The following is a 13,807-nucleotide window of genomic DNA, read 5'->3' on the forward strand; positions in this document are numbered from 1 at the left end:
TTGTGATGAGCTGGCTGACTGTGCCAGGTGTGTCTAACGACTGGCTAACGACTATGAGACTACCGGAGGGGGACTGGTTGACAGCCCTTTGATGAGTTTCCAGCCATCACTTGCATCAGGCCTTCGTCAATGTTTTGCCTCATGTGGTCTTCCAGAAAAAAAGAAGTCTGGAGACACTTTGTCTTCAGGGTCAGGGCTCTAGACTAACTTGTTGCACTGGTGCGCCTAATTTTTTTTCTTAGGTGCACCAGCACAAAATTTAGGTGCACCGCATCACACTTAATCCATACATTTTTGTACGCATTAGTACATTTTGTACATATGAATGGGCTTAATAGGTCAGATAACACTGTCCGTCAGACCTGTTCAGTCTGTTATAATGCTACGAGCAAGTCACACCCCCTCCCTGAACATTACTGGCTCGTTATCGTCACTCATTCAGGTCAACAGCAAATTAGCAAAACCCGCATAGTAGCAACAAATCCTGCTCCTCCGCTACATGTTCACCTAAACTGCGGTTTCTGCTGTTCAGCAGCGAAATGTCTTTAAACCCTGTCTGTCTGCGTCTCTGTGTGTTCGCACGCTGCACGCTGCAGTGAGAGGGCAGTATGAGGAGTTGTACACACACGTTTTAAAAACCGGGCCGAAACAAACTTTGTTCTTGTACTCGTCACCTCGGGTAACAGATTTCTCTGTTCTCGTGGACTATGGAACAAGCTTTAGCACACAGCATCAGCTCTGCGCAGCATATGTCCGCTCTCTTCTTCTTCTTCTTCTGGATTTTCGGCAGATGGTCTCTGCTGACTGCAGGTTTTCAAAGTTACACACCCGGGGTCCTGCCCTTGACTGTTTCTGATTGGTTTAGACCACGATATGAGCCTGATGTATGTCTGTTGTTGGACCACAGGGAGACTTTTAAAAGTCGCGGGGAGAATGTCTCTCCCTATAACAGCTGGTTGCACTGGTGCGACCTTTGATATTTTTTGGTTGCACCATTGAGAAATTAAGTCACATGTGCTCCCAAATTGGTCCCACTCTAGAGCCCTGAGGGTGATGTCTGTCTTCAGGGTGAAAGCAGTGCAACTCTGAAATGGTGATGCAGTGCACCTAAATTTTGTGCCGGTGCACCTAAGAAAAAAGTTAGGTGCACCAGTGCAACCAGTGTAAAAAGTTATTCTAGAGCCCTGGTCCATGTGATTGGGAGGCGTGGCTTCGGGGTGAGCTCTGAGAGAAAGGGGTGTGTGTTTACTTTTGAAATCTGGCTGACTCTGAGTTTTCAAAATCTCCTACCCTACCTTTGTTGATGAAGATTCTCAGTCATCCAGGTCATCATACGTAGAGAAGATTGAAGCAAGGCGTCTGGACTTGTGGAGTTTTCTAGAAGACGTTTCGCTGCTCATCCAAGCAGCTTCATCAGTTCTAACTGTTTGGTGGGGAAACATGGTTTATATGTGGTTACAGACCTATGTGGGTGGGTCTGGGTAAAAACTTAAAAACTGAAAAAACAATAGCACTAAATGTTTCCATACTTACCTGTGATGTTCTGGCTGACTGGGCCAGGTGTGTCTAACGACTATGAAACTGCCGGAGGGGGACTGGTTGACAGCCCTTTGTTCTTGCTGTGAGTATGTGCAAACTTCCTGGGAATGGATGGAATCACTGCATTGTGTGTGGTAGAAAGATGATGTCTGAGGCACCACCTCTGTTAAGGGAAGGTTTTTCCAGCTTAACATAGATGGCTTCCTTGACTCCTCTTTCATACCACCTTTCCTCCCTGTCTAAAATGTGAACATTGTTGTCCTCAAAGGAGTGTCCTTTGTCTTTGAGATGGAGGTGAACAGCTGAGTCTTGTCCTGAAGAGGTGGCTCTCCTGTGCTGAGCCATTCTTCTGTGGAGTGGTTGTTTAGTTTCTCCAATGTACAGATCAGAGCATTCCTCACTGCACTGGACTGCATATATCACATTGCTGTGTTTCTCCCTGGGAATCTTGTCCTTCGGGTGAACCAGTTTCTGTCTCAGTGTTGTCATCGGTTTGAAATGGACCGGGATGTCATGGTTGTTGAAGATCCTGCAGAGTTTCTCTGATACTCCTGACACATATGGAATGGAGATGTTCTTTCTCCGCCGGTTGTTGTCCTTCTTCTTGTTGTTGGGGGGTTTTGTTTTTGTGGCTTTGATGAATGCCCACTTCGGGTAGCCACAGGTTTGCAGGGCCTTCCTGATGTGGTGTTGCTCCTTCTTCTTCACACCTGGCCCAGTCAGCCAGAACATCACAGGTAAGTATGGTAACATTTAGTGCTATGGTTTTTGCAGTTTTTAAGTTTTTACCCAGACACACCCACATAGGTCTGTAACCACATATAAACCATGTTTCCCCACCAAACAGTTAGAACTGATGAAGCTGCTTGGATGAGCAGCGAAACGTCTTCTAGAAAACTCCACAAGTCCAGACGCCTTGCTTCAATCTTCTCTACGTACCCTACCTTTAAAAAGAAAGGAAATTGATTTGACCAAAGGTAATGGTAGCAGAACCACTGAACTGAAACGGCATCTGCTTTGCAATAGAGCAGCTATAAAGAATGTGTAGGTTGTTGACTACAACTAAAGTGTCTGGAGAATGCGGGCATCGATCCCGCTACCTCTCGCATGCTAAGCGAGCGCTCTACCATTTGAGCTAATTCCCCTTGACTGTGTCTTGGAGAAAGGAATTGCATCTCCTGCAGTGCTCATACTCCACTCTCTACACTTCTATAATTAGTGCGTGGAGTCGTGTTTCTAGTTGTGGAGCTTCTTGTGTGAAGTAAAGCTGGATCCATACTCCACGAGAACAGAGAACTCGCTCCTCTCTGCCGGCGTTCCGCCCACAAAATGACGTCATTTTTTTCTCTTGTTCTGCAGCTCTTGCGGACACGCAGCCCGGGCAGAACTTTTTCTCTCTGTGCTGTGCGAGAACAATACTGTGATTGGTTGGAATTTAGTGGGTGTGATGAATGTGGAGAAGGGCAAGGGCTTCTTCAGATGCAGAACACACAGACAGAAGGAGGAAGGAGGACGATGGACAGTTTAGATGAGCAGCTGGCAAACAGCTCCTGGAAGGAGAGACATGGCGCACAGAGGAGAGTGTATGTCCAAAAGGTAAAAATAATATAAAAATGAATCCCAGTATTGATCACAGCGTTACAGTGGCTGGACGTGCACATTAAACACCGGGAGACGGGATGTATTATTGCAGACAGTCATCCACGCGTTCACAGAATTAAATTCTGGATGAATGTGATCCAGCAGAAAATCATATTTTAGACCATGAGACTGCCGGAGGGGAACTGGTTGACAGCCCATTGTTCTTGCTGTGAGCATGTGACTTGAAGTGAAACTTTCTGGAAATGGATGGAAGCACTGCATTGTATGTGGTAGAACGATGATGTCTGAGTCCACCTGCTCTGTTAAGGGAAGGTTTTTCCAGCTTAACATAGATGGCTTCCTTGAGTCCTCTTTCAAACCATCTTTGCTCTGTGTCTAGGATGTGGACATTGTTGTCCTCAAAGGAGTGTCCTTTCTCTGATGGAGGTGAACATCTGAGTCTTGTCCTGAGGAGGTGGCTCTCCTGTGCTGAGCCATTCTTCTGTGGAGTGGTTGTTTAGTTTCTCCAATGTACAGATGAGAGCATTCCTCACTGCACTGGACTGCATATATGACATTGCTGTGTCATCCTTCGGGTGAGCCCGTTTCTGTCTCAGTGTTGTCATCGGTTTGAAATGGACCGGGATGTCATGGTTGTTGAAGATCCTACGGAGTTTCTCTGATACTCCTGACACATATCGATTGGAGATGTTCTTTCTCTGTCAGTTTTTGTCCTTTTTCCTGTTGTTAGTAGGTCTTGTTTTTGTGGCTTTGATGATTGCCCAGTTGGGGTAGCCACAGGTTTACAGGGCCTTCCTGATGTGATGTTGCTCCTTCTTCCTCCCCTCTGAGCTGTTTGGTTTGTGGTCTGTGCTGCAGGGTCCTGATGACAAGTCAAGTGGGTGGTGTGAATCAAACAGGTAGGTACTGGTCTGTGTGGGTTTCCTGTACACTTCCACATTGAGGCTCCTGTCCTCCACAATGTGTACTGTGCAGTCCAAGAAGAAACTGTCAGTAGAATCTGTAACTGTAACATTTAGTGCTATTGTTTGTAAGTTTTAACCAGACCCACCCACTGAGGTCTGCCACCACATAGTTCCACCACCAAACAGAACAGATGAAGCTGCTTGGATGAGCAGCGAAACGTCTTCAAGAAAACTCTACAAGTCCAGACGCCTTGCTTCAATCTTCTCTACGTATTATGACCTGGATGACTGAGAATCTTCATCAACAAGTAAACAGATTTATCACATAAAGCCAAATCTTCACTTTGACATGGGTTTCAGTACTCTTAATAGAAAATTAAACAGGGCTCTAGAGTGCGACCTAATTTCTCAATGGTGCAACCAAAAAATATCAGAGGTCGCACCAGTACGACCAGCTGTTAGAGGGAGATATATTCTCCACGACTCTTAAAAGTCTCCCTGTGGTCCAACAACAGACACACATCAGGCTCATATCGTGGTCTAAACCAATCAGAGTGGGTGAAGGGCAGGACCACGCGCGTGTGTGTATCTTTGAAAACGTGTCTGCTGCGGTCAGCCCGAGACCGTCTGCCAAAAATCCAGAAGAAGAAGAACACAGACTGCGCAGAGATGATGCTGTGTGCTAAAGCTTGTTCCATACTCCACAAGAACAGAGAAATCTGTTACCCGAGGTGACGAGAACACGAACAAAGTTTGTTTCAGCCCAGACTTTTTATACGTTTTTAAGCGTGTGTGTACAACTCTTCATACGGCCCTCTCACTGTGGCGCACAGCGTGCGAACACACAGAGATGCAGACAGACAGACAGGGTTTAAAGACGTATCGCTGCAGAACAGCAGAAACCGCAGTTTAGGTGAACATGCAGCGGAGGAGGAGGAGTTGCTACTATGCAGGTTTTGCTAATTTGCTGTTGACCTGAATGACGGATGATAACGAGCCGGTCATGTTCAGGGAGGGGGCGTGACTTGCTCGTAGCATTATAACAGGTCTGACGGACAGTGTTATCTGACCTGTGTGGTTCATCCATGAAGGATGATTCACTCTGACTGACAGCAGTCAGCTAGTTTTAAGGAGTTAGTACATGGTTACATGATGTACGCCCATTTAAAAAGTATTGTTATTATTCTGCTATAGTGGACCATTGTCTGCCAGTATGATATCTGCATGCAGCTAAAACTGTAACAGACAGAATGAAAGTCTGTCAGCTGGAGTTAAGCTTTAGAAAGAGAGGAGACGGAGAGGCAGACAGGAAGAGAGGTGAGGAAGATGAGAGAAGAGATACTGTAGCTGCATTAGAAACATGTTGAAGAAAACAAAATATATATCTCAATCACAACTATTAAATAAATAATGGTGTATATAATTTTAATCATTTTTAATTCCCATTGGCAGATAGATAAGTGAGGAGCGACAGCCTGAAAATACAGAGAGAAAGCAAACAGGGAACTGAATAGTGCTGTATGAACTTTGAATCTTCATTATGGATTTCTGACAGGCAGACTTGTTGGCTAGTTTGTCCATAATTTGAATGGGTACTATATGTGATTATTAAGCCTGTTCATATGTACAAAATGTACTAATGCGTACAAAAATATATGGATTAAGTGTGATGCGGTGCACCTAAATTTTGTGCTGGTGCACCTAAGAAAAAAAGTTAGGCGCACCAGTGCAAAAAGTTAGTCTAGAGCCCTGTTAAATGCATGGAGAGAGACTCCTTTAATTAAGTACACAAAGTGTTGTGTGGGAACATCCAACAGTCGGTTGGAGTGCTCCATGCCTAAAGGCTGCGGTTGGGTTGGAAAAATGGACAATTGGAGGCTATATGCTCAAACAGTAAGCAACTTAACTTTTTGTCATGCAATATCAAAAACATGTATTTTAAATTTAAAAAGAAACCAAGAAGTGTTCTGTAATATAATGAATAGTGGACATTGTAAGTATGTTTATGCTCTGAGCAAGTCCTTTAGTCTAGAAACAGACTGCCTGTTTGTGCTCTCAGTAAGGATTTATTTCACTTTCTTCTCAAACAATAAACTTTATTTTCAAAGCAGCCATGTGATATATTTTTCAAGGTATTTTTTATCAGTAGACAGAGACATCGTGTGGAAATATAGCAATGAAAAACAGATTTTTGTTTCACTGAATCCAGCCAAAAGATCCAAAGGTATCAAAGGTGTGCACAAGTTATCAGAATTATATGACAAAAAGAAGAAACATATTGCACATTGTCCAAGCCAACTTTTAACAATACCTTTCCAGTCTAAAGAAGTATCCAGGTTTAAGCTGCAGTTTTATTTTTTGGCCACATCCCAGCTTCTTGACTTCTTGACTGTGTCCAAGTCCATTTATAATCCATGCACTGCTACTGTTAAATGAGTTTAATATTGAATGTCAGTGTGTTGTGAACATTAATGATAAATAACAGACAAACTTAGACATCTATTCAAGAGAAGTTTTACAGCAACTAAATACATTTTGACCTATCGTATAAAGGGCCTTTAAATACAACAGTGGCAGTTTCTTAAACCACAATTGTTTAAATAACTTGAATAAATGACTTAAATTTGTTTACCAAAGTCTTTAGTCACACAGAGAAACCATAAAACTGGTAGCTTCCAGCAGAGTCTTTTCTCATGCACCGTCCTCCCAGAGGTCGCTAGGCCGCCATCCAGATGGTAAATGAGATGAACACGGTCAGTAAAACTGTCAGTGTAGTCACACAGCCCATATAGAACATGGTGCATACTCCACACAGTGCTGTCAGATAGGCGCTCATTCTGCTGAACACAATTTTCCGTACTGTTGTGCAGAACTGAAAATAAGAGACATAACATTAGACACTGATGCAGGGTAAGTAAGCTGCTGTGTACAGAAAAAAGGTTAAATAAGGCTCAAGTTAACACTAGATGGAGCTAGTCACCTCATTAATAGATGCAGTTCATTTAGCCGCCAGTGGACTGAAGCAGAAAGGCTCTGCTGCTCTTATGTTCTCATAAGACCGAACGTCAAAGACTGAATTTGAGCCACTTATTGTGAACTAAGACTGCTTTAGTCATGTACCTTCATAAGAACATTTAGCTGCCTTAATCAGAGTGTTTTTTAAAAAGCTGCATGTGCAGAGAACCTTAAACCTTTTAGCTCTTGCATGTGACCTCTTTCATGCAATTGTGTCAATGAATGCAGAAATATGCCATTAAAAATCATTTATAGGAAAATATTTTTAGTGACATCTATTGTAAGTGCATAAATCATGCGTGACTGTATAAACGGATGCAGAATGGGTCAAAAATTCTGTTGCTCATCATTGATGATCAAGTCACAACACCTAGACACAACACACACAACTAAATAAGGTCAGCTAATTTTCCTGTATAATTTGATAAAATTGTACAACTCCTCATACGGCGGTACATTCTGTTGTGGCCAGCACTGTTGTCCTCTGTGGTCTGCTGGCCATTGCAGCCAATGACGCCAACAGACTGAACAAACTGATTAGGCTGGCTCTGTCATTGGCTGCAGACGGGAGACTTTTGAAGCAGTGGTAGAGAGGAGGACACTGAACATGCTGTTATCTATCACGGATAAACTCGATTACACTCTCCGCCGTGTACTGGACAGACAACATAGTGCCTTTCCCAAAAGGCTCGGACAGCTTGCTTGTCATACAGATTGTTACAGGAAATCTTTCCTGCCTCAAGCAATAAGACTGTGTAACACCTCATCTCCGTGCCATTGCTGTACTGACAGACTCTGCGCAAGGTTTAACTTTTAAATTGCACACTTGTTTTGTACTCATATTTTATATTTATATTTTCAGTAAATAATGTCTACACTGTTTATTTTTACCATTAGAGGTATATGGTTAGTATGCTGAGTGTCTGTATATTGCTGCTGCAATAGTGAAATTTCCCATTTTGAGATGAATAAAGCATTTCTGTTCTATTCTTTTTTCTGTCTTCTCCACACAAATCTTTAGAGGTTTCACATATAGCATTAAATAACGTGCAGCATGGTTAGGGGTCACACTGCACTGATGTACACACATAATAAACATACCTGTTACCAAATGTTAGCTAACTTGCTAACACATATCCTGCATAAAGACATAGTTCATAGAAATGTGTACGTTGTTTTTCTGATTATTAGTGTTAAATCTTTTGTGTTTTTAGACACAATAGAGAACAACAGCCCTGTCATTCTACCTGGTATGTCTGGTAGCTGATGGCCATGCCATATCTGCAGTACATGACGTAATGCTCACAGTTGTACCACAGTAAGCTGTAGGTGACCGATCCCAGCAGTTTTTCTGCTCTTCGTGCCACCTCGTCCCCATCCAGGGGGGGCTGGCCGCACACTTTATCCATGTGGTTGAGCTTGATCTCTGATCCATAGGCAAAATCCTCCACAGTGTCCACTCTCACGCTGGCAACCTTGGCGATGACCCCAAACAGCAGGCGGTTATTCGTTACCATCTTGGCAATTGCAGATTTATTCTTGGAAATTGAAGGAAGAATGTCCGGGATAAGATGAGCCACACGATTGTTACCTAAGTAAATACCAAAATGTGTGAATAGTGTCCTGGGAACTTCTAACAAGTCCCCACGCTTGTACAGAGACAGGTCATATTTGGAGTCCTCTTCTTTTTTGGAAGCTACGAAGAAAAAGTTGAGCAGTTGGTAGAGAAACATGATGGCAGTGTACAGCATGCAGCCTGACACCTGAGCTTTTTATGTGTGTTGGAAATGGGAGGGGCAAGGGCAGTTAGTAGGATTAAGTATTGGTCAATGTTTCAGATTTTGACAAAAATAGTTTTTTCTAATCACATTGCTGTGTGACTGGATTTTGAAACGCAGGCCTTGTTTGTGCTGTATTAAGATTAGGGGTCCTTATATAGAAGGCTGACTTGGGAACGAGTTAAATCCTTATTTTAAAGGGCACAGATAATGAGCCATTGTTATTTGAGGACTGTTTGTTTCATGGTTATTCAACACTTTATGAAATAAATACATTTAAATTTTTCTGAATGCATAGACATGGATTTGTAGCTCAAATTAAAGAAGATGCCGCCCTTTTTGTGATTGATGTTTTGCCACAATTTATCATCTTTGCTGTGTATCTAAGCTGCACATTTACATACACAACCACATCCTGTGTAAACCAAACCTTGAGGATTGTTTAAGGCTGTTTCCATTGTGGTATGTAGTTGTGTGGTGTATGTATGTAGAAAGCCAGTCAAACACAAGGCACACCAGTAAAAATAAACTGTTTATTAAACAACTGTCATATTCACAGCTTTATATTAACCATACTGCAATAAAATAGATTCTATTTGTATAGACACTGTACGTCAAAATATTATTTTAGTCTGTATACTTGTGTTGTTGTGGTGACACAAATGTAGATCAATACATTCTTTTATCAAAGATTTAATGCATTAATTTCCACTTTTATAATAAAAACCAAGTATTAGAAGTTGATGGTGTAAAAAGTAAGGCATCAGACGAGTAGTGTGCAGCACGCTTCCAGTCAAGTAAAAGTCCACTTTCATTATAGGCTCCATGTGTCGCCCTCCTTTAACCAGCCATCCACAGAGTGAAGGGAATGAGAATTGTGGGTAATGTAGTTAAAGGAGCCATACCGAAACAGATGATGGAGATGATTCCAAGAAGCCCCGTAACAATGACGCTGCGCTGGTCTCTGATGATGGACTTTAAACCCTCACAGAACTACAGGGGAAAGAAGTAAGACAGTTATCCTCAGGAAACAGTAAAAAAAGCATCTGACAGTTATAAAAAAAATATCTTCTAAATTAATGTCAAGATGACTCCAGAATGCTGTAAATAGGACACGCTGTCACAATCTCACTGTTGTGAAATTCTGTAGTTTTAGTCACTGGGTTCATTTCAGCTTGGCTCACCAATCAGGCTGGAGGACTGCCATAAACCCCCAGGTCATTGCATGTGTTTAGTTTGTGATCTGATTAGCTGGAGCTCCAGGGAAGACTTCACATGAGGAGTCAATGTGTGTGTGTATGTTTTTTGGAGTGGAGGTGCAGGGCCCTTTTATGGGGGTTTCTGAGGTGTCTCTGCAAACCCCAGAAAAACATATAAAACAATTTATGAACTTTTAATGATTAAACAAACCTTTATAACTTGTTGGTTAATTACTTCAGTTTTTTGACAAACAAAATAATACTGGCCACTGTACCTGTAGTAGTCTCCAAACGTGCTGTGCATTGAAAATTGGCTTATACAGTATTCACTTCTAATGCAGTTTACATTAGCAAACTGTCCCATATGACAGAAAATACAATGAGATATGTAATTGTGCCGTCATTCAGAGAACGTGTTGCTGACTCTACCTTCTCTGTTTGCTGACTCGCTGCACATCCATATCTGCAGTATGTCACAAAGTGTTCACAGTTATTCCACAGCAGACTGTACGGGAATGCTCCCATCAGTGTTTCAGCTCTCTTGGCGACCGCCTCATTAGGAAACGGCTGCGTCTTCGTCATCCTGTCCATACGGTTTACCAGTATATTGGCGCCGTACGCAAAGTCCTCCAGTGTGTCTATGCGCACCGTGGCGCATTTGTATATGCAGCCGAGGATGAGTCTCTTGTTTGTGATGACAGTGCTGATGAGCTTGCTGTCTTTCGTAAGCACGGGGAGGATGTCCGGGATCAGGTGGGCAACCTTATTGTCTCCTACATAAATGCCGAAATGAGTGAAAATGGTTCTCTGGACCTCCAGCAGGTCTCCCCTCCGGAGCTGGGGCTGTTGACTGCGGTGCGCGGCGCGCTCACGGTCCTCGCTGTACAACCAGATGGATTCAAAAAGTTTGAACTTGGAGAGAAGAGAGAGCTTCTCCACCAGGAATGTCAACAGCTGCAGCATGGCGAGAGGTTGTCAGGGAAATGTCTGAACGTGCTGCAGTGAGATGGGCTTTTTATCCTCATCGGCACGAGGAGGAGAAGAGGCTCAGATTAAAATCCCATGGACACGATTGGCCGCCAGGATTCTTGTGCACGTGCGCCTTTACCTTCATTTCAGAAACCTGCTGCAGTTTTCTTAGTTGCACACATGTATGTTTGTTTTTCACGCACCTATTCTCCCGGAACGCATAGCAGGAGGATCAGCTGTAAAGTGGGGTGTTATGTACAGCAGGATATGTTTAATTTAAAGAGCTTTGCATCTATGAGTGAACGTTATGCACCATGCAATATCATTCAGAGTGCTTCTCGCCCTCCTATGTCCGGATACTTCATCCATTCAGTTATAAGTCAGTTGTTTATTTCTTAAAGGGAGGCTCACAAAATTATTGACTACATTCAAAATTTCTGGCCACAATTCCACATGTAGATAAAATATATAGCTAGATTTGCACTAGTGTGCCACACAGTGTTTTTAATCTCAGGCCGCGTTTTGGTATAATTACACGAGTGTAATTAATTGATAAAAGTGGAGTAAAGAAGCAAGCTGCCACCAGTAAGTGCATGACTGACCTACAATATGGTGTTTAATCAAGTAATAAACCACACTGAAAGAAAATACAGTTCCTTTTGTTGATTTTTTTGGCAGACCGTCCCTTTAGGACTCAAAGTGGGGTTTTCACATATGATGTCTCATGTACATAATTAAGCTGATTAGCTTCTAAACAGTGACTTGTTAGTAGAGTCTGTACAATCACAGTAGCCGGTCTGTCCTCACCCAGCATCAATCCAGGATCAGTCAGACAAATAAGGGCCAGTGTTTGATAGTTCCAACTTTCCCAGAGAGACCAGATGATGAGATAAAACATTTCTTTCAGCAGATTACCTTAATCCTGTAGGCTTCAGTTACCCACTCAACCCAACTCTAACCCAGAAAACACTTTTAAGACACTGCAGTCTTTTTGATTTTGTGTGTCTTTGGGTCATTCGATCATTTGGTACAGTACAATTGACCCACATTCTGTAAAACCTTGCAGCATTTTTCCAGACTATGAGAAGCCAGTTTGACCCACAAAGCGTATCCTACATTTGAGGATGTGTGTGATTAACACAGTGCATGTTACAGTGATAAATTATAAACAAACACTGCGACCATATTCTCATATCTCTGTTTGTGTAGAGGGCGGCCCATCAATGTTAAAGCAAACTAAACTAGACCCCTGTTAATTAGGGTAATATTAAATATAGTAATAATATAACAGCTGGGATATTAAATGCTAAAAATGTAGTGTGAAATGCAGTTCTAGCTACAGTGGGAGTCATTTTTTGGGGGATATGGTTGTATTTGATCATGTTTTAAACAGGGTTTTTTTAAGCTTCTATAACTACACGCACACAAAAAGTACCCAGTAAACTGATATATTTTAATTGTTTCATTAGTATTCAACTTAACATGTCAATTTTGTATAAATTCTTTTTTTAAAGAAGAGGAAACAGGTATGACACTATCTGTGACACCATCAGGACCTCAAATCAGGTGTATTAAACATCAAAACTAACTGATGAGTACTGAAAACCCAAATAACACATAAGGATTTTTCCTGTAAGATAATATGGCTACTTAACCTGCAGACAACAAAGAGGCTGCATGTTTCACTGCAGATCACACCACGTTCAGCTGAGTCGACTTAACGTCTGGGGCCATGGAGTGAACCCTGACAAGGCATTACCTCAAACCTTTGCCCTCCATCCTGGGGAGATTTACACCAAAGACAAATGGCTCCAGACTTGGAAGTTGAGGCTGATGGGGGACCTTAAAAAGGCTCTTAAAATTTAATTCTGGGTCAGCTCACCTGTGGACTATACTGGCTTTGTTTTTTCAGTCTTAAATGCTTGGAGGAAATGCAGTGGTGCCACATATTACTATGGCCAAATAGAAACAATGCTGACTAGCTTTTCTGTTGCGTTGCATCCGTATAAAGTACACGCACACAATATAAGACTGTCAGCCACAACAGTCTAAAAAACATCTTAACATCCAGGGCACAATCCTCATGGCACTCAGGAAGAAAGAGACACTTTCCATCTGGTGTTTCCACATAAAGAGGCCAGTTCAGCTAAAGTTCAGCTCTGTTTAGGTTGATGGGCCTGGCAGTTCATTCCCAGGTCAGCAAGGTTTTATATCCATCCTGGGCTTGTTTTTTTTTCCCCACATAATAAAACAAGGTCACTCAAAGGTAGTTAAGGTAAGATTTATCACCTACTGTCAACATGGGGACCACGGATGAACCCTTATCGTTAGGCTTTATTTCATCACATGTATCTTCAATATTTGTTCTGATGTAATAAAAACAGGTGTGTTTCCAGCACCATGGAGAATAACCAGTGAATAACCATTATTACCATTGATGTAGGACTACACATTACACAGAGAATTGTGCAGTGGCCCTGAATGGAATGAAATTAACTGGCTTTAAACTTGTGCAAAGTGTGTTGGTGAGAACAGAGAGGATATGTACTTTGCTGTCTTTGAACACACCGTCAGATAATCCCTACATGTTGATGAAGATTCTCAGTCATCCAGGTCATCATACGTAGAGAAGATTGAAGCAAGGCGTCTGGACTTGTAGAGTTTTCTAGAAGACGTTTCGCTGCTCATCCAAGCAGCTTCATCAGTTCTAACTGTTTGGTGGGGAAACATGGTTTATATGTGGTTACAGACCTGACTGAAAAAGTCCAGACGGCACAGCACACCAGGGGTAAGGAACGAC

The 13,807-nt window shown here is 42.3% G+C and overlaps 2 protein-coding genes and 1 non-coding gene across 3 annotated transcripts; all 3 read right to left on the reverse strand.

Moving 5' to 3' along the window:
• Positions 1–2,611: 2,611 nt before the first annotated feature.
• Positions 2,612–2,684, reverse strand: trnaa-agc (transfer RNA alanine (anticodon AGC)). The gene has a single exon. It is a non-coding gene; the product is annotated as a tRNA-Ala (tRNA).
• Positions 2,685–6,762: 4,078 nt separating this feature from the next.
• LOC114440850 (lecithin retinol acyltransferase-like) lies at positions 6,763–8,794 on the reverse strand. The gene is made up of 2 exons (XM_028413422.1): positions 8,309–8,794; positions 6,763–6,918 (listed from the first exon to the last, which is right to left on the reverse strand). The coding sequence occupies exons 1-2, from the start codon at positions 8,792–8,794 to the stop codon at positions 6,763–6,765; spliced, it is 642 nt and encodes a 213-aa protein (XP_028269223.1).
• Positions 8,795–9,354: 560 nt separating this feature from the next.
• On the reverse strand, positions 9,355–11,073 carry lrata (lecithin retinol acyltransferase a). Its single transcript, XM_028408882.1, has 2 exons — positions 10,468–11,073; positions 9,355–9,832 (listed from the first exon to the last, which is right to left on the reverse strand). The coding sequence occupies exons 1-2, from the start codon at positions 10,999–11,001 to the stop codon at positions 9,680–9,682; spliced, it is 687 nt and encodes a 228-aa protein (XP_028264683.1). The 5' UTR covers positions 11,002–11,073; the 3' UTR covers positions 9,355–9,679.
• Positions 11,074–13,807: the final 2,734 nt, after the last annotated feature.

The sequence above is a fragment of the Parambassis ranga genome, chromosome 1 (genome assembly GCF_900634625.1).
Source record: "Parambassis ranga chromosome 1, fParRan2.1, whole genome shotgun sequence".
NCBI lineage: Eukaryota > Metazoa > Chordata > Actinopteri > Ambassidae > Parambassis > Parambassis ranga.